The 21,067-nt window shown below is 44.1% G+C and overlaps 1 protein-coding gene across 1 annotated transcript in view; it reads left to right on the forward strand.

Moving 5' to 3' along the window:
* Positions 1-21,067, forward strand: part of LOC144673250 (uncharacterized) — an 80,520-nt gene that overhangs the window by 17,389 nt on the left and 42,064 nt on the right. Inside the window, 1 exon segment of the mRNA XM_078535176.1 lies at positions 2,736-3,603. Within this exon segment, the coding sequence (XP_078391302.1) occupies positions 2,736-3,603 (868 nt within the window).

A 21,067-nucleotide genomic window follows, 5' to 3' on the forward strand; every position in this document is an offset into this window, starting at 1 on the left:
ACATCACATCCACAGATTCTCCTTTATCCACAATGCTTGTTACTTCCTCAAGCCAATACTCTTTCACAAAACCCTGTTGACTCTGCCTGATTGCATTGAGATTTTCCAAGTGCCCCACTATAACCTCCTTAATGATAGATTCCAGCATTTCCCCAGTGACACATGTTAAGCTTGTTGGGCTGTAATTTCCTGCTTTCTGTCCCCGTGTTGAAAGAAGGTGTTACCTTAGGAATTTTCCAATCTGTTGGGATCATTCCAGAATCCAGGGAATTTTGGTTAATTAAAACAAATGCATCTACTGTCTGAGCAACTATTTCTTTTAAGACCCGAAGGTGAAGACCATCAGGACCCAGGGATTTTTCAACTTTTAGTTCTAATAATTTTCTCAGTGCTCTTTCCCTGGTGATTGTAATTGTTTTTAAGTCCCTCCCTTCCTTTCACCTCTACAGCGAAGATGCAAAATATGTGTTCAATTCATCTTCTATTTCCTTATTTTCCATTATTAATTCCCAGACTCATCCTGTAGAGTACCAATGTTCACTCTACCTCTTTTCCTTTTTGAATACCCATAGAAACTCTTACAATCTGCTTTCACATTTCCAGCTAGCTTTCTCTTGTACTCTAAATTCTTCCTCATTTTTTAGCCGTTCTTTGCTTTTTCTATATTCTGTCCAATCTTCTAACCTGCCACTAATCTTCACATAATTGTACGCTTTTTCTTTCTATTTGATACTATCTTAAACTGCCTTAGTTAGCCACGTATGGTACGTCTTTCCCCTTGAGTCTTTTTTCTCAATGGAATGTATCTTTCTGAGTATTATGAAATATCTCCTTAAATATCTGCCACTGTATCTCTACTGACTTAACGCTTAGTCTAATTTCCCAGTTCGCTTTGGCCAGCTCTGTCTTCATACCCTCATAATTGTCCTTATTTAAGTTCAAAACACTAGTCTTAGACCCATTCTTCTCTCCCTCGAACTGAATACAAAATTCAATCATATTATGATCACTGCTTCCTTGGGGCACCTTTACTATGAGGCCATTAATTAATCCCTTCCCATTACACATTACTAGATCCAGAATAGCCTGCTTTCTGATTGTCTGTAGCACATGCTGCTCTAAGAAATTGTTCCGATAACACCCGATGAACTCATCTTCCAGGTTAACTTTGCCATTCGGATTCATCCAATCTATATGTAGGTTAAAATCACCCATGTTTGTTGCTGTATCTTTCTCACAAGCCCCCATTATTTCTTAAAAGCAAAAAACTGCGGATGCTGGAAATCCAAAACAAAAATAAATATAAAAATACCTGGATTAATACCTACCATTATTTCTTCCTGGATACCCCGTCCTTCAGTGTGGTTACTGTTAAGGGGGCCTATAAACTACTCCCACAAGTGACTTCCTACCTTTACTATTTCTTATCACTACCCAATCTGACTCTACATCTTGATCTCCAGAACTATGGTCATCTGTCTCTGTTGTACTAATGTCATCCTTAACTGACAGATCTACCCATCCACATTTTACTAGTTTCCTGTCCTTCTGAAACGTCATGTGCCCTTGAATATTCAGGTCCCAGCCTTTGCCACCTTGAAGCTATGTCTCTGTAATAGCTTTCAGATCACAATACCTCTCCTCAGTGTGTACAGTTTTGTACTGTGTACAGTTTTGGTGTCCTTAATTAAGGGGAGCTATTCCCAAGAATTACTTGGGAGCAGTTCAGAGAAGGATCACCAGGCTGATTCCTGGGATGAAGATGTTGTCTTATGAGGAAAGGTTGGGCCTGTACTCATGGGAGTTTAGAAGAATGAGAGGTGATCTTACTGAAACCTATAAGATTCTGAGGGGGGTTGACAGGGTAGATGAAGAGAGGCTGTTTCCCCTCGTGGGGGATTCTAGAACTAGGGGAGCAGAGCCTCAAAATAAGGGGTCTATCATTTAACATGGAATTGAGGAGAAATTTCTTCTATTAGAGGGCCATTATTCTGTGGAATTCTCTTCCCTAGAGAGTAATGGAGGCCAAGTCATTGAATGTATTCAAGGCTGAGTTATACAGACTTTTGATTGACAAGAGAGTCAAGGGTCATGGGCGACAGGCAGGAAATTGGAGTTAAGGTCACAATCAGATCAACCATGATCCTATTGAATGGAAGAGCAGGCTCGATGGGCCAAATGGCCTACTCCTGCTCGTATTTCTTATGATGTTATGATCTCTGCACCGAGGACAGAAAGCACTGTGTATTGATCTGTCAATCAGCTTGAAGCAGCACTTTCAGGAGAATGGAGAGGGTGTATATTAGGTACAGCAGAGTGAGAATGGAGGGAGAGGGTGTGGGTTAGAGATTTACAGCTTTTGGGGAACAAGAGAGGAGAGAATGATCCATAGAAACTGGAATTGTCTGTTCTGAATTTCCATCCTGTACTGACAGTGATGACTTTCTGTAAATTCATTTTACAGGATATTAGAAGGGGAGATTTGGAGACAGAAATCGCAGAACAAATGTCACATCACGATCTGACATCACTTGATTCGTTGGGATGTGAATACCATTGGCCATTTTAACATCAGTTTGACTGGAACAGCACCAAGTCTCACACCCAAGTGAGAGTGTTCTAGTGCACTGACTGTGGAAAGAGCTCTAACCAGTTATACTACCTGAAAAACATCACACCATTCACAGTAGGGAGACCCTGTACACGTGTTCTGTGTGTGGACGAGGCTTCAACTGATTATCCAACCGGGAGAGACACAAGGACACCAGCGCCATGGAGAAACCGTGGAAAGGTGGGGACTGTGGGAAGGGATTCAGAACCCCCTCTGAGCTGGAAACTCATCAACGCAGTCACACCGGGGAGAGACCATTCATCTGCTCGAAGTGTGGGAAGGGATTCGCTCAGTCATCCACACTGCTGACACACCAGCGAGTTCACAGCTGAGAGAGGCCATTCATCTGTTCTCAATGTGGGAAAGGATTCACTAATTCATCCCTTCTCCTGAGACACCAGCGAGTTCACACTGGGGAGAGGCCGTTCACCTGCTCTGACTATGGGAAGGGATTTAAAGATTCATCCACACTGCGAACACACCAGCGAGTTCACACTGAGGAGAGGCCATTCACCTGCTCTGACTGTGGGAAGGGATTTAAGGATTCATCCACACTGCTGACACACCAGCGAGTTCACAGCTGAGAGAAACCATTCATCTGCTCCATGTGTGGGAAGGGATTCACTCAGTCTTCAAATCTGCTGAAACACCGGCAAGTTCACTCTGGGCAGAAGCCGTTCACCTGCTCTGAGTGTGGGAAGAGATTCAGTGATTCATTTCACCTGCTGAGACACCAGAGAGTTCACACTGGGGAGAGGCCGTTCACCTATTCCGTGTGTGGGAAGGGATTCACTCATTCATCCACCCTGCTGGCACACCAGCGAGTTCACACAGGGGAAAGGCCATTCACTTGCACTGTGTGTGGGAAGGGATTCACTCAGTCTTCCAATCTGCTGAAACATTGGCGAGTTCACTCCGGGCAGAAACCATTCGCCTGCTCTGAGTGTGGGAAGGGATTCATTGATTCATTCCACTGGCTGAGACACCAGCGAGTTCACAAGTGATTACAGGGGTTGGATTCTGCTGTTATTGCTGCTGTTAATCACATCCAGGACTGAACCATGTTCCTTCTGACAGTTGGTGAAGTGGGAGGGTCAGAGGGTTTCTTTCTGCTGGACTGGCTGGTTTCATGACTTTCCTTCCAGTGGACTGATGCTCTTTGAGCCTGGGAGTGCACATTTCCAGTGAAATGATCAACAAAGGCAGATGAAGTACATTTATTTTATCCTGGATAGTAAATAGAATTTTTCCTATACTACAGGTGTTTTATCTTGTTTTTCACCTGTCTTTGTTTCGAGGGTTGCCACACTATGAATAATCTTTCTCCACTGATTTCTATTCTCTGCTGCCCTCACTGCCTGTCCCATTGAGAGGTCAGTCCACCTTCTGATATTATCCATCTATTCCATCTTGGGTCTTCCTTGTGCACATTTTCCAGGTATTTGTTTTTGCATTACCTCTTTTTGCAAACACTCGCCTCCTGTTCACATCACGTGTCCAAACTCTGTGAGCTTCCCTGATATCACTGCCTCAAACAAGTTCATCTTGACACCAGCTTTCTCAAGCACCCACTTGTTTGTCCTCCTCGCCGTCCATGACACACGGAATATCCGTCTGAGGCCTTTCATTTCAAAAGCTCTCATTCGAGCCTCCTCATTCTTCTTGATGGTCCAGCTTTCACACTCATACATTGTCACCGGCCACACAAGGGCTTTCACAAGACACATGTTTGTTGTAATCGAGATGCTGTGGCTGCTCCATACTCTGTTAAGTGAGCTCACAATGCTATGACCCTTGCTAAGTCTGGCCCAAATTTCTTTGGTGACTCTGTATCTACCACTACAGGTAGATATAAAATAAATACATTTGTCCCTGTTCCATTGACTCTACAGCACAGGGCCAGGCCAGTCAGCTCAACTGGTCTGTGTCAGTATTTATGCTCCACATGGGCCTCCTCCCACCCCTCTTCACTTCCCCCATCAGCATATCCTTTTATTCCTTTCTCCCTCATTTATGTATCTAGTTTCTCCTTAAATGTATTCACGCTATTCACCTCAACCACTCGCTGTGGTAGCGAATTCCACATTCTCACCACTCGCTGGGTAAAGGAGTTTTTCATGAAATCCCTATTTGGATTATTGAACCCCTTCATAATCTTAAACTGTTTAGTCAGGTCACAGTGCCAATGATTATGTTTTGGGTGGATCCCATGGAATCCCCTCTGGAGCAGCTTCCCTGGTGAGTCAGTCTGCCTGGTTATTACCATCAACCTCTTCACTAACTCTGCTGCTGATGTACCTTCACCTTGCAAATAGTAATTTGTCCTGGACACATACCATCATGTCCCAGTTCTCCACCCTGGGATTCCTTATATGAACAGGGTGGGATGTGTTTGGAGACAGGATGTTCCAGTTCTCCACCCTGGGATTCTGAGTATGAACAGGGAGAACACCTTCGGTCTGTCCGCAAGCATGACCCAGACCTCCCTGTTGCTTGCCATTTCAACACTCCACCCTGCTCTCATGCCCACATGTCCATCCTTGGCCTGCTGCATTGTTCCGGTGAAGCTCAACACAAACTGGAGGAACAGCACCTCACCTTCCGGACTGAATATTGAATTCAACAATTTTAGATCATGAACTCTCTCCTCCATCCCCACCCCCTTTCTGATCCCCCTTTTTTCCCCAATAATTGATATAGATTTTTCTTTTCCCACCTATTTCCATTATTTTTAGATGTATTTCCATCCATTGTTTTATCTCTACCTTTTAGCCTATTTCGATCCCTTCCCCCCACCCCACCCCCACTAGGGCTATCTGTATCTTGCTTGTCCTGCTTTCTACCCTTAATTAGCACATTCCTTAGATAATATCATCACCTTCAACACCTCTTTGTCCTTTTGTCTGTGACGTCTTTTGGGCTATCTCCACCTATCACTGGCCCTCTATCCAGCTCTACCCTCCCCCCCACCCCCCTTAAACCAGCTTATATTTCACCTCTTCTATTTTTACTTAGTTCTGTTGAAGAATCATACGGACTTGAAACGTTAACTGTGTTCCTCTCCGCAGATGCTGCCAGACCTGCTGAGTTTTTCCAGGTATTTTTATTTTTGTTTTGGATTTCCAGCATCCGCAGATTTTTGCCTTTATATTATTTGAACAGGGTGGGATGTGTTTGGAGACGGGATATCCCTGTTTTCCACCCTGGCATTCTCAGTATGAACAGGGTGGGATGTGTTTTTAGACAGGATGTCCCAGTTCTCCACACTGGGATTCTCAGTATGAACAGGGTGGGATGTGTTTTTAGACAGGATGTCCCAGTTCTCTACACTGGGATTCTCAGTATGAACAGGGTGGGATGTGTTTGGAGACAGGATATCCCAGTTTTCCACCCTGGGATTCTCAGTATGAACAGGGTGGGATGTGTTTGGAGACAGGATGGTCTCAGTTCTCCACACTGGGATTCTCAGTATGAACAGGGTGGGATGTGTTTGGAGACAGGATGTTCCAGTTCTCCACCTTTAAAGGGACAAGGAGAGGAACAGATAGATAGAATGGTGATGTTTTATGACATCAGTGCAGTGCCTGGGATCTCATCTCCCTGAACCCTGCTCGATATTGGCTGAGAGAGTTTGATGGGACAGTGCAGAAAGAGTTTTACTCTCTTATTAAAACCATGCTGTACCTGCTCTGTAGCACTGTTTGATGTGGCACGTTGTGGGAGTTTTTATCTGAAGCTAGCCTGGGCTGTACTTGCCCTGGGTGTGTTTGATGGGACAATTTAGAGGGAGCTTTGCTCACTATCTAATTCCAACACTTGTTGTACCTACCTTGGGAATATTTGATGGGAAAGTGTAAAGGGACCTTTACTCTGTTTCTAACACATGTTATACCTGCCCTGAGTAATTTCCACATTGGAACAGGCATATTAAATTCTCTCACCTTGAGAAATGCTTTAAAAGATTAAAGTAGTTATTTCACAATACATTCCTAATAGAGAGGGGCTGTTTAAATATCCTATGTACGGAAAGAAATGAGACACCAGTTCATGTGACTGCAGGTTTTGGATTCTGCTGTGATTCATCTCATTCAGGCCTGCGCCATGTCAGAGTTCCAGTGAACTTGAATATCTGAGAGACTTTTTAAATTAATTTTATTGATTTAATTAATTTGTGCATCTCAATGGCATCACAGAGATCAACCATTATTTACTATTTGGGATTTTCAATGTCAGGGTTTTTGCCCAACAATCCCTGCAGAAGGAAATGTGCCCTATTCACTCTACAGGAGCTCAGTGTGCAGGTGCAGTGCTGGACAGTATCTGAAGCATGCCCAGTGTTGCTTTGACCAGAACCATGCAAGTGCTGAATGCGCTCTTCAGGCAGGTGAGTTGATGGCATGCAGGGGATCAAGGCTTTAGAAAAACCTGGTGAAGGCCACAAGACCTGAATAAGATCCTGCAGGGCCCACATTTGTCACTCTGGGGCTTTTTCCCGGGAACAGCTGCCATCTTGCTTCAGGAAGTAGCCCAGTAAATGCGTGGTCATCTTGGTGAGGGAACAGGGAGTGGGTGGGGCTTCAGGGTCCCAGTGACCAGGAGAGAAAATTATTGAGTCATTGATTTCATTACCAGTCTGCACACAAGTGAAAACTGAACCCAGCCAGAGTAGAAGGAGGGAGAAAACTGGGAGTGGAGGAAAGGAGTGGTGCAGACGGCACAATGAGTTTGGTTCTCATTACAAGGAGTAAAGCGCCAAGACGCACAGCCAAGTGAGAGTGTTCCAGTGCACTGGCTGTGGAAAGAGCTTTAACCAGTTCCACAGCCTGAACAACATCACACCATTCACAGCAGAGAGAAACCATACACGTGTTTTGTGTGCGTGGACCAGGTTTCAACTGGTCATCCAACTTAGAGAGACACAAGGACACTGACAACATGGAGAATCTGTGAAAATGTGAGGACTGTGGGAAGGAATTCAATTATCCAAGCTGGAAAGTCATTGGCGAACTCACACAGGGGAGAGGCCATTCACTTAACCTGTTTGCTGGAAAGGATTCACTTAGTCATCTAGCCTGCAGTTACACCAGCGAGTTCACACAGGGGAGAGGCTATTCACCTGTTGTTTGCATGGGAAAAGAATCAGTCAGTCATTTACCAGCTTCCTATGTTGAAATAAATTTGATAATGGATCCACTGCTTTTCAGAGATCTCTGGATTAATTTCAAATTGTAACAGGATGTTGGCCTCTAAAAGGCCAATTATACATTGTGTTCTTACACAATTATCTGGACCCAGACCCCTTCAAACAAGCTCAGAAAGTAGGAAACAATGGGTTGTTGTTTAATGTTTATTTCTATTACACAAGTGACTACATACTGAGACTATGAGATTACTGGATACTCACGGGAGGAATCATCAGAAAGAGTTGTGAGTGCGATCAGCACATCGTTCTAATCTGGTTACTCTGATCAAAGTTAGACCAAGTCAAGAGCCCCAAGCTTTTGTGTATTGAACCATTTTTGTTTTAGTAAGGTCTTGCTAGCTTGATAACAAATATCAACATCTTCTGTTTTTGTAAATTAAAATGGAAAAAGATCAATCTAATGAACTCATCTTGTAAATGATTTAATCCTCTTTAAGTGAGTCTGAGAGATAATATAATTTCTTTTGTCACAGTTTGTGCCTGAAAATCTCATCTCTTTCTGAGAGACTTAATAATGTCTTTGTATTGAGTTCATCCCCTGACCCTCTGGCTCAGTGTCAAGAACATACATTATCTTTCTTTTCAGATCTTTGATCTATTCCTGTCTAATCTTATCCTCAATAGGACCTTCTGCTTCTATTACAGATTCATACCTTTGAGAAATGTTTAATAAAGCTATTAGTATTATTCAGATCTTCCTCACCTGGCCTCCCTCTGTCTACATTCCCCACCCTGAGGCTCAAGAATGTTATTCCTTTTGTAGATTCAAAGCTTTACTCTTGGTCAGTGCAAGCATTTCCAGTATATTCTTTCCCCTTGTAATCTGTCTTTGAATCCTCTTCATCAACCAGGCCATGAATATTAGGGGAATTAGCATAATCATAGTAATACCAAGAGGAAATTAGATGCAGTGATTATCCAGGGATGTTGTCCTGTATTTCACATTATCTGCCAGTGGGGCTGATCACCCAGTGTAACAATGAACCACTCAATGTTAACAGTAGGAGGGTGAATTTAACATGGTTAATTCTATCCTGATTGTTTTAAAGTCAGTTTCTCGATGGAGTATGTGTCAATGCACTGATAATATAAAAAGTCTCATTCTACTAACCACATTAATCAGTTTATGTTGTTGTGTTTTTGAGTTCCTGAGCATGTCTGGGACTCATTCCTCAGAGCAGGTTCACCATGCATTTCCACATGTTAATTACTTCACATGTAACAAATCACATTTGCACACACACACACCAGTATCCCAACATCATGCTAGACATGCCGTCTGATACAAGCCACTCTTGCCTTTTAGGTAAACTTACCAAAAAGGAGGGTGTCTGATGATCTTGGTTTTTCTCCCCACTGCATGGTGCAATGCCTCAGACTATTAAATGCAGTTACCTTGAAACGTTCAGAGGCAAGGATACAAACATCTTCAACAAAAGGCTATCAATTTACTAGTCTCATCTATACTTTCCTTTCTTCCGCTTAAATGTACACGGATACCAGATTGATCTATTATCTTGAACTATACCCAGGATGAGTTATTCCAACGTTCATTTGTTGGTATGATTGTCTCTCTATTTTATTCTAAGTGGGCCATCCCATTAATCACCATTCTATCTCACTCATGAGCCCTGGGGGAACTTTACTGTCCAACTCAATATTCACATAATATGGTGTTTTTACATCTGAGATAGAAGTACTTGCAATCAGTTTAGACCTAACTCCCATAACTCCCGTTATCAAACATTTTGTCTTGAAAGATAACAAGTGGGAGAAATCCAAACCTTTAAAAGGCAGTCTTTAGTTCAAATCATCACAGTGGACAGGGGTTAACTTCTCTTGTTTGCAGAAAGGTTGGAGCAAATCTTCTCAAATGTGCACAGTTGTATCAACTTTACATAACTTTTCAGATCAAAGATGAACCAAACGCCATTTTTGTTTCTCCAATTCTTTTGGTATTTCTCACAGCTCTTTTGTTCTCTCTTCAGATTACTGTTACAATCCCAGCTGATGTTAATACTGGTCAATAAGATCCCAGAGTGAATCCTGGTTTGACAGATCCTACATTTTTTTGAAGAAACTGTGAAGGAAAGTTCGTCAACAGGAGTCTGTTGATGAACTTCTAATGCAAGGAATAAACTATTTATTAAACAAGAAAAAATGAATTATATTACACCAGACAAAAAGGTTGGAAAGATCTCAATACCAACAAAAAAAGACACTTCAGATTTATGCTATTCCTTTACCCCAGAAATCTCTTTACAGACACATAAACCACTGAAGAGTTATCATTAGCTTGACACAAAAGCCTCTCGCTTGGGGCTGGGCACCGTTGCAAACAGTTTTCTTCCGGTGAATTCCTGAGCATTCACTCGATGCTTATCACCCAACTTGTATCTCTCCCCGAGACACCCAAGAAAAACACTCTAAACTCATTGCTTCTTCAACTGCAAAGTGAACAAATGAGTTCCCTAAACTCCATCTTCCAGTAGCACCTCTGCTAAACTGATCACTTTACTGAGTTCTATAACTGATAATTCAGTTAACTGCTGTTCCCAATAGCCTTACAATTTTTCTTATCAGAGAGTTTAAAGTTCCTGTGTTCTCTCTTTGATGCACTCTGAATTCTCAATGACAGATGCAACCAAAGCAGATTCCTTGGATTTCTCAACAACCCACCCAGACACTTGTCACAATCTGAGCCAACTGATCTCACTGAAGCTTTGTATTTCTCATGAGGGTTTCCAATCTCCACATCTGAAGATCTCACCTTGGAATTCTTTCCAAAAGTCACTCCCACTCGGGCAGTTTCAACAATGTCCCACCTCACAGGTTTTCAATCTCTCCATCCAAGATTCCTTTCCCCTGGATTCTCGAGTACACTCAAGCATCACATTCCAAGCACAATTTCAGATCTTTGGCTGTGCCAAGCAGAACACTACTGCTTCAAAGAGGTACCCAACAGCACGCAGCATGGAGTCACTGACCTTCGGCAACCTCCTCGGATCTTCAGGGCTTCTCTCAAGTCCACTTCACTATAAGTCTGCTCACTGCAGCTCCTTATTTAACTCTGAGCCTATTTATCTGCTCCTTTACCTTATTTAAGGGGACCTATTCCTGTCCCCTATCTTCATCCCTTACCTGGAACTACCTTTTGGGACCTCTCCCTGATTTGGGAACTTCTCCCTCTCCCATGTCCTGCTCCCTGGGACATCTACAAGATAATGGCGCTCCATCTCAGGTCATCTGACATGCATTTCCCAACTGGAGTTCCTGGTCTCTGAACCAAAGAAGGTGAGTTGAGCTTTCATCACACACCTTTGCAAATGACTATTATAACTGAAGAAAATTAAAACTAAATAAGTTAGCATTGAAGCTTCAACCTTCTTAGACCAAAAAGAGTCAAAGAGGGTGGAGCTGCCTACAGCTTGTAAGTTCCGGATCATAACTTCTAGGCTGAAGCTTATCTTTAGGGAATCCAACTTTTCGGTGCCTTTTGCAGTTCTACAAGTAAATTGTAATTCATGCTAAAAGGTTTACTTTCACTTAGTAATTATAACGTTTCACTTTTCTCAGCACAAGCTAGCAGCATTTTAAATCCCAATTGTACGCTTCTCTTGTAGCTGGTGCATGGGGAAGATCATTTCCACTGTGGATCTGCCAGCACAGAAACTGCACTGTGTTCCTGGATACACTCGGTCTGCAAAAAGATAAAGTGTTTAAGTGTGACCGTGATGTAGGTCTTCCCTGTGACGCTAAGGAGTGAGATGCCTCTCTAATTGTTGCAATCTCCTCTCTCACCTTTGTTTTTGTATATTGTGATGACTTCTGCATCATGCATATCCTGTGGAACAGATGCTACCTTCCAGTGAAGGAGGTGCTCACAATATCTGGGACTTCCTGTACCTGAGGAGTTTGGTTGGAATTCCATCCTTGCCAGGTGCTTTTCTGCTTGTTAAGAATAATTGGGCCTGGTCAAGCTCAAATGATGGGGTGTCTGGAGATTGGATGACTGAGTGAATCGCTTCTCACACACGGAGCAGGTGAATATCCTTTCCCCAGTGTGAACTCGCTGATGTTGAATAAGGTGAGATGATTGTCTGAATCTCTTCCCACAGTGAGAGCAACTGAATGGTCTCTTGTCAGTGTAAACAAGCTGGTGTTTAATTAGATCGGGAGAGGTTTTAAAGCAATCTCCACAGTAAAAGCATTGAAAAGGCCTCTTGTCACTGTGAACTCTCTGGTGTGACCCCAGGCTGGATGACTTAGTGAATTCCTTTCCACACATGGAGCAGGTGAACAGTCTTTCCCCAGTGTGACTGTGTCGGTGAGTTTCCATCTGGGATGGGAAACTGAATCCCTTCCCACAGTTCCATGGTTTCTCCGTGGTGCGGATGTTCTTCTGTCTCTCCAGGTTGGATGATCTGTTGCAAACTTGTCCACACACAGAACAAATGTACGGTTTCTCCCCGGTGTGAATGGTGTGATGTTTTTTCAGGCTGTGTAACTGGTTAAAGCTCTTTCCACAGTCAGTGCACTGGAAGACTCTCACTCGGGTGTGTGTGTGTGTCTTGGTGCTTTTCTGGTCACACTGATGTTTGTTATCTTTTCCCACAGACAGATCAGAGAAACATTTCTCCTTCCACATTCAAAGGCTGATGATATTCAGGTCTTGATGAATCGAGTGACTCTAAGAGGTCTTGATGTGATGTTTGGTTAGTTTCCTTCTAATCATTTCTTTCTAATATCCTGCAGAAAGAGTTGACAGTGTCAGTATCGCTATCAGTCCATGTTCGAAATTCAAAACAGACAATTCTCGTTTCTATGCAAATTTTTTCTCTCTCTGTTCCTCCAAACATGCAATCTAAATCAAACTAAAAGCAGATCCAAAAGGCAACAAAAGCAAATGGAATTTTCACAACTAAACCACAATGTTAATTGCAGTGTCTATGAGACACTCTGCATTCTGAGGTGCCCACCGTTTGTGGAAGGGATCAACCGTACTGATGGACACTGCATCCTCCCTGGCCACCGGGGCACAGACAAGACCACAGAAGACTGACCAGCAACCAGAGGATCCTGCCCACCCTAGATTTACAAGTTGCTGTTGTAACTACGCTGAAGAGCAGCTCCAGAAGAAGATCCTCGATGTACCCAGCCCCCTCCACACTGGGCAGCCCTAGATTAGGGGCTTGGGTCTGAAGTGTGGTCAGACATTGAGGAGCAGACCTTCAGGTAACTGTACAGGGGCTGCAACCTCTCACAATGAACATATACATGGCCCATGGACTCCTGTAGGCTCCGAACATCACCTGGAGCCTGGGAGTGGGTGAAGCTATTTAAAAATGTAAAAGCAAAAAACTCTGGATGCTGGAAATCCAAAAAACAAAAATACCTGTAAAAACTCAGCAGGTCTGGCAGCATTTGCGGAGAGGAACACAGTTAACGTTTCGAGTCCGAATGACCCTTCAACAGAACTAAGTAAAAATAGAAGAGAGGTGAAATATAAGCTGGTTTAAAGGGGGGGGTGGGACAAGTAGAGCTGGATAAAGGGCCAATGATAGGTGAAGATATAATATCACCACCTTCAACACCTCTTTATCCTTTTGTCTCTGACATCTTTTGGTTATCTCCACCTATCACTGGCCCTTTATCCAGCTCTACTTGTCCCACCCCTCTTTAAACCAGCTTATATTTTACCTCTCTTCTATTTTTACTTAGTTCTGTTGAAGGGTCATTCGGACTCGAAACGTTAACTGTGTTCCTCTCCGCAGATGCTGCCAGACCTACTTAAAAATGTGTTGCCCAGATATCAGCAACTCCCGGGCAGTGAGACCCAGTTGGGAAACCCTTGTAGCTCCGCCCACTCATTGCGTCAACAAGACGTCCGCGCTTGCGCTCTTCACCCCGCTGAGCCAAAATGGCGACCGTTAACGCGCTTCTTCGGAAAAAAGAACCGGGCTGCAAACAAGGATATCTCAGGGTCTTATTCAAGGTTTAGAGCCTTTACAAGGTGTTTAGAAACCCTCCCCGTCGCCTCCAACCCTTCCTCCGTGTTTTCATTTCCTTACCAGTTTGAAGATAAGACAGACAGAAGACGCCACATCGCCATTATGGCACATTCTCCAAACACTGGGCGATAATGCACCTGCGCATTGCTCTCCTCTGGCGGGGAAAGGGGACATTCACCACCGCGGAGGATGCTGGGTAGATTCCTTGCCATAGAATGGCCTAATTGGTAGTGGTAAGTTTTTCTTTGCAAAGATGTGGGGATTGGGGCGAGTGTCGGGCAGTCAATAAAATTAGGAACCAACACAAAAACAAAAATTGCTGGAAAAACTCAGCAGGTCTGACAGCACCTGTGGAGAGGAAGACAGAGTTAATGTTTCAAGTCCGTAGTAACGTTAACTCTGTCTTCCTCTCCACAGATGCTGTCAGACCTGCTGAGTTTTTCCAGCAACTTTTGCTTTTGTTTCAGATTTCCATCATCCGCAGTATTTTGCTTTTAAATTAGGAACCAAATTATACAGAAGCCCAAGTGCACAGAACATCCATTATCCACCAAAAAGGGAATTGATGGTGAATTGCAAATCCACCAAAGTTTTACCAAAACAGTAGTAATGACGCGGAATCCAATCCCTCCAGTCAAATGTGAACTCAGCAGATGGGGTGACTGAGTGAATCCTTTCAGTCAGTAACTGTCAGGATTGTTGTCTCGTGGATATTCCTGGTTGTGTATTTTTAATTATGCTGTCACATACCAATAACACAGTAATCTGGAAACAGGCTGCAGCTCCTTTTTTTCATTCATCACAGGATGTGAGTGTCACTGGCAATGCGGGCATTTATTGCCATCCGTAATTGCCCTTGAGAATGTGATGGTGACCTGCGTTCCCAAACCGCCAATTGAATTTTACTTTCTTCAAGCAGCTTTGATATGACCAAGTGGCTTATGCACCATTTCAAAGGGTCAAACACATTGCTGTTGGTCTGCAGTCACCTGTAGACCAGATGAGGTTGGGATGGCATCCTAAAGAATGTCAGGGAACCAGTTGGACTTTTATAACAATCCATTCATTTCATGATCACTGATAACAGCTTTTATAGTAGATTTTTATTCCAGATTTATTGAATTAACTGAATTTAAAATCTCTAACTGTTGTGATGAGTTTTGAACTCACATCTCCAGATTATTATTCCCTCTAGATTGCTAATCCAGTAATGTAACCACTATGCCTGGGCATGTCATCAGAATGCCTGAATTCAGATTGACAAACAGGTGCTGTACTCAGAGCTACACCAGAGAGGCTCTTCACATGGGGCCAAAGGAAACTTTTCAAAGACAATCTCAAGGCCTACCTGACATTCTGCTCTATTAACAGAAACACTTGGGAAGCAGATTCCCAATCGCCTCCAAAACGGTGAATCATCATCCATGAACTTTTCAATCAACAAGAGCAGCCACTGAGAGAGAGGAACAGAGAGAGCAGCTGCTCGAGTCAACAATCCATCACCAACTCTACTGGCCAACAAACCCCATGTCCTCACTGTAAGGAGAGCCTGCAAGGCTAAGATAGGACACATTAGTCATCTGTGAATACACAACTAACACTGACGTATCACTTGCACCCAGTCATCCACAAGGAAGAATCACCCTTGACAGAAGGGATTACTGATGGATAACCACGATGTTATCGTACCCTTCTTTATCTGGGGATTGAATGTCAGTTATACAATTGTAGCAGCAGTTAAAAGCCTCCTGTGAACACCTCCATGCGATCTCTTAGTGCAGATTTTAAACAATTTATTTTGAGTGTGCTTACGTTCAATGAGTTAATACTGATTTTATAAACCAACGGTTATGCCTCAGTTGGAGTGCTGTATTCAGTTATGGGCATCACACTTTAAACAGGATGTGAAAGCCTTAGAGAGGGTGCAGAAGAGATTTGCTAGAATGGTACCAAGGGTAAGAGGCTTCAGCCAAATGGAGAAACTGGGATTGTTTTCCTTGGAGCAAAGGGTTAAGCAGGATGGTGGTGGTGGCATGATGGTATTGTCACTGGACTAGTAACCCAGAGACCAGGGTTAATGCTCTGGAGGCTGGGTTTCGATTCCCACCAGGTCTCATGATGACCCTGAAGCCATTGTTGCTTGTCATAAAAACCCATCTGATTCACTAATACCCTTTAGAGAAAGAAATATGCCATCTTCACCTGGTCTGGCCTGCATATGACTCCAGACCCACAGCAATATGGTTGACTCTTAAAAGACCCAGAACTTACACCATGGACTGCAGCAGGCCAAAAAGATGGCTCACCACCACCTTCTCAAAAAAGGTGCAAAGCGGTTTTCAAAATCATGAACAGTTTTGACAAACTGAAAGAATAAGGGTGTCCAGTAGCAGAAAAATTGCTAATCTGAGGACACAGATTTCAGAACTTTTTTTTAAGCAGTGTGTTGCTGTGATCTGGAAATCACTGCCTGAAAGGGTGCTGGAAGCAGATTCAAGAGCAACATTTTTGGGAGAATTGAATAAATAGTTGAAGGAAGAAATATCCAAGTCTAGGAGTAAAGAGCAGGGGAGTGGGACTAATTCGATAGCTACACTAAAGCGCTGGTACAAACACGATGAGCTGAACACCATCCATTAGCTCCTGTACCATCTGAAGACAATGGCAGATGATGCTACCCAGAATGCTTCAGGTGGTAGAATATGGCCCATCAACATCAACAGGGATGCAACACTGATTTTTCTCCCTTTCTTTCATGAAGGTGCTGTGTGATGGTGAGGTTCAATCCCAGTTACTGTTTACCCACCTGTACCCTGCCAAGTGGTAATTCTGAGCTTATGATCCTACACTGTGAGCTATAATAACGGTATTTTATTCAAGAAGCAAGTTTTCAGACCAAAGGCTGAATTGCAGTGTGACTTACATGAGGAAATTCACATAGAGACTAAATAATAAAGTTAAAAACATGGAAATATGACAATCAAATAGCAGAAACAGGTTCCAGTTGAAAACTAGCAGGAAAAATGTTTCCAGTGATAATAATAAACACAGACACCAGAACTGGAATAAAAGACAGGCTATTTTCTAATAATAACAGTGGCATAGTATAAGTGTAACAATTACAAACACAGGTTCTGATACAGTAAGAGTGCAGATGGGCCCAAAGGAAGAATAGCAAAGGTTTGGCTCACCTTGAGTGTAACAAATAGAGTATTTGTTCCAATAATAAGAGTTAGGCTGCAGTGTGTTAGTTAACACATCATTGGATCCAATGTGATGATAATGCAGTCAGTATCTAGTTCAGCAAAACCAAAGTTTGGGTCTCATCTAGCAATGTAAGTGAGTCATGGTCTGTTGGTATAATATGATGTCAATGTGTTGCCTAATGTCTAATAACAGAGCCAAGGATCACTGCAATGGGAATGGGATGGGTTTAATGTAATAACACAGACATGGTCTAGTGGAATGGGAACTGATATCAATATTGACTAATTGGTGGCACTCTCACCCCGAGTCAGAAGGATGTGGGTTCAAGCCCCCTCCAGAAACTCGACCACATCATCTGAGCCGATGCTTCTGGTGTCATTATAAATGGGAGTCTCTGTTCTTTTGCCGAATATTTTCTTAGACTCAGAAGGAGTGAAGGGAATGACAGACGGGACAATTCTGGGCAGTTGCTCCATCCAGCAAAGCATTCCTGGGACATGATTGCAGGTTTGATGTGCCCATCCACTCCTTAAAAAAAATCTCTTCCTCTTTGGGTTTGTGAAGGGAGTTACGACTGCAGCACGTGGGGCTGACTGGAGTCTGGTGTAAAAATAATCACACAGGCCGACTCCAGTTCTTAATAACAGAGGTCACTTTAACTGCAGGGAACCTTACATTAAGGGAGGAAAGAGGCAGAATAAAGATCCGATTGTAATAGGAGGACAAGGTGTAAGGAAGCAATGATATGTGGGTTTCTGTGTTATGGTGAGTGTCACAGGGAGGTGTGTGATAAAATAGGAGTGGAAATGTCATGACAGAGACACGTGTGACTGACTCCACTTGACTGAGAGCTGTTGTACCCAAGGGGAGGGCAATGACGACATGGGGAACTCCAGAGATTTCTGTTATCCGAGGTGATAATGGTGCATCTGAGGAACTGAAAAGAATCGGTTCCTTCTCACCCTTGCCTGCAGTTCCCCAGTTGCACAGACACACAGGAAACAGATCTGACACCTCGTAGAAACCAACGTTTTAAATCTTCTGTTTGAGACACATTATGATTGAAAAGATCAAATGTTAAAACCTCAGGAAAGGAAAATTCAGAATGTCACAAAGATCAGTGAACCGTCCAATTAGTTCCATTCACCATAACTCTGCCAATTTTCCCCTCTTCATTTATTGATCCAATTCCCTTTGAAAGTTGCTATTTTATCTGCTTCCAACCCCGTCAGTGTGTGCATTCCAGATCACTGCGTAAAAATATTCTCCTCATCACCCCCTCTGGTTCTGTTGTCAAAATCATAAATCTGTGTCCTCTGGTTACAAACTCCTGCATCTGAAAACAGTTTCTCCTAGTTTTCTCCCTCCCTCTTCTCTGCCTTGGTTCAGTTCTCCAGCTCCTGTGTCTCTGATTCAGGGTCTCAGGCGGGAACCCAGTTGCCGCCGGGCGGGACACAGGAGGGGGAACCCTCCCGGGTGGGTCTTAGCCGGACCCTGTGTCCGTCCCCCCAGTTTCTGAGCCCCCGGGCGGCCCGCGGTCTCCCCGTAATTTTTGAATTTCCCGCTCCGGAGCCTCTTCCCCCGAACCCGGCTCTGTCACCGGGAAGAAGCCCCGGAGCTGCAAACACGGGACATGGAGGCTGTGATCCGGGATTGCGGCCTACACCGGGTGTTTCTGAAGTCTCTCCCCCGACCCGCCGGCTCCATTCGGTCTCATTCACCCGCCGCCTCCAGTCAGTTTCCGTCTCCCTGCTGCTCCGACACCAGCCAGTCCGAACACCTGCACTGCGCATGCTCCAGTCAGAGCGACACTGCGCCTGCGCAACAATCGCCTGTTGTGTAGATAGGGCACATTCTGCCTCTTGGTGAATGCTGGGTAAGTCCCACCGCCATTGACAACCTGTTTCATCGAATACAACATCATCTTTTGTGCTCTGATTACGATTTGAACCCTGGATATAAAATGGTTAAGTCAGTTGACACAGTATCCATAGTTCTATCCTGGACTTGATTAACAGCAGGAAAAAACCCTCAATGTCAAATGCGAACTCACTGGATTCTTAGCAGGCGGTGTGAACGAGTGTGTCTTTTCTCGTAAACAGAACATTTAAACAGCTCCTCATCACCAATTGATTGTATATCAATTGCTTTAAACTTTTAAAGCTGAAGTGTTAACTAGTGGAAATACTGAATAGATCCCTCCGCACATATAAAGTATCTGAATCGTCTCCCTCTGACGTGACTGTGTTCTTGTGTCAGTAAACGGGATGACCAAGTGAATCCCTGTCTAAACACAGCTGGTGGACGGTGTATTTGTGGTGTGGTTGTACCCATGAGTTCCCAGCTCTGACATGCTTCGCAAACTCTTAATATAACGATTTCCATATTCTCACATTCCCCTGGTCAAAGAAAAGCAAAAATACTGTGGATGCTGAAAATATGCAATAAAAATAGAAAATGATGGAAATACTCTGATATTGAGCAACTTCCAGGTCAGAATTGACTTGATATGATGTGTTGCAGCCGTAGCATTTGGAAGTTGATAGGCACGAATGTGATCCACAACAACAACATTTGCAGTAAGTGCAGCTGGAGGAACTTCAGCTCAGAGTTGTTGAGCTGGAGCCTGAACTTTGGACAATAGGGAGAAAGTTGCCTGGACAATTTGATTCAGCAAGCAGCCACTCTCCTTAAGTTACATAATATCAGATTTAGTCTGTGGTCAGGGATGGGAGGGTGTGACTATTGGTGATACAGGTATGGGTATCAAGAAGGTAGCACTTTGCACTTGTCCAGTAAATTCAAAGTTCTTGGAGCCATGAGGACAGCAGCTTGATGTATGAGCAAAGTGACCATGGTACCGAGTTACAGGGGACCATTCAAGCTGGGGGTGGTGGGTGGCGGAGAGAGCAGAGTGTAGGAACAGTCGGGGACAGTAGCCAAGGGTGTGAGTCCCGAATGCTGTGCAGCCTGCTCAGTAATGGATTTAAGGACATCTCCTCGGGCTGGAGAGTAATGTGGAGAGGGAGGGAGAGGGCCCAGTTATCGTGGTTCATGTAGGTACCAGCTACATAGGTATTATCGTGTAAGAGGTTCTGCTCAGGGAGCATGAGCAGCTAGGACATAAATTAAAAAGCAAAAACAAAAGTAATAACCTCTAGATTACTGTCTCAGCCATCAGGAAATCGGTCAAAATGTTGAATGTTCAACAACTGGTGTCACAAGGGTCATTTGGAAGAACTCCTTCAGACTCATCCCATCTGGGTCACTAATGTCCTTTAGGGAAGGAAATCTGCCAACCTTACCTGGTCTGGCCCACGTGTGACTCCAGGCCCCAACAATATGATTGACTCCTAACTGCCCTCTGAAATGGCCTAGCAAGCCTCTCAGTTATACTCAAGGCAGCAACTCGCCACCACTTTCTCAAGGAGCACAGGAAGAGGCCATTCAGCTCCTCGGGCCTGCCCCCCCTCCCCCATTCACTAGGATGGCGGCTGATCTTCTGCCTCGACTCCACCATCCCGCCCTATCCCTTCACGCCCAAAATCCTTTCAGTCTCAGACTTGTATAGACTTAGCGATGGAGCATCCACAGCTCTCGGTGGGGAGGGGGGTGTTAGAATTCCAAAGATTCACAAACCTCCGAGTGAAGGAATTTCCCCTCATCTCAGTCCAAAATCGACGACCCCTCACCCTGAGACTGTGACGCCCCCGCCGCCCCCATTCTAGACTTTACAGCCGCAGGAGGGAAACAGTCTGTCGGCACCAACTCCGTCAAACCCTCGAAGAATGTTCAAAGTTTCAATCAGATCACCTCACGTTCTTCCAAACTCCAACAGTAACAGGCTCCCCTACTTCAATCTCACCTCGTAGGACGGCCCTCTCGTAGGGATTCACGGAATGAGTAAGGAGGCCATTCTGCGCTTCACCCCCATGCCAGCATCCCAGGGATCAGCCTCGTGAACCCTCACTGAATCCCCACCAAAGGCAAGTCTCCTTAGCTAAGGAGGCTGAAACTTGTGCACATGTGCTCCAG

This window comes from Cetorhinus maximus, unplaced genomic scaffold, assembly GCF_964194155.1.
Source record: "Cetorhinus maximus unplaced genomic scaffold, sCetMax3.hap1.1 HAP1_SCAFFOLD_320, whole genome shotgun sequence".
In the NCBI taxonomy this organism is placed as follows: Eukaryota; Metazoa; Chordata; class Chondrichthyes; order Lamniformes; family Cetorhinidae; genus Cetorhinus; species Cetorhinus maximus.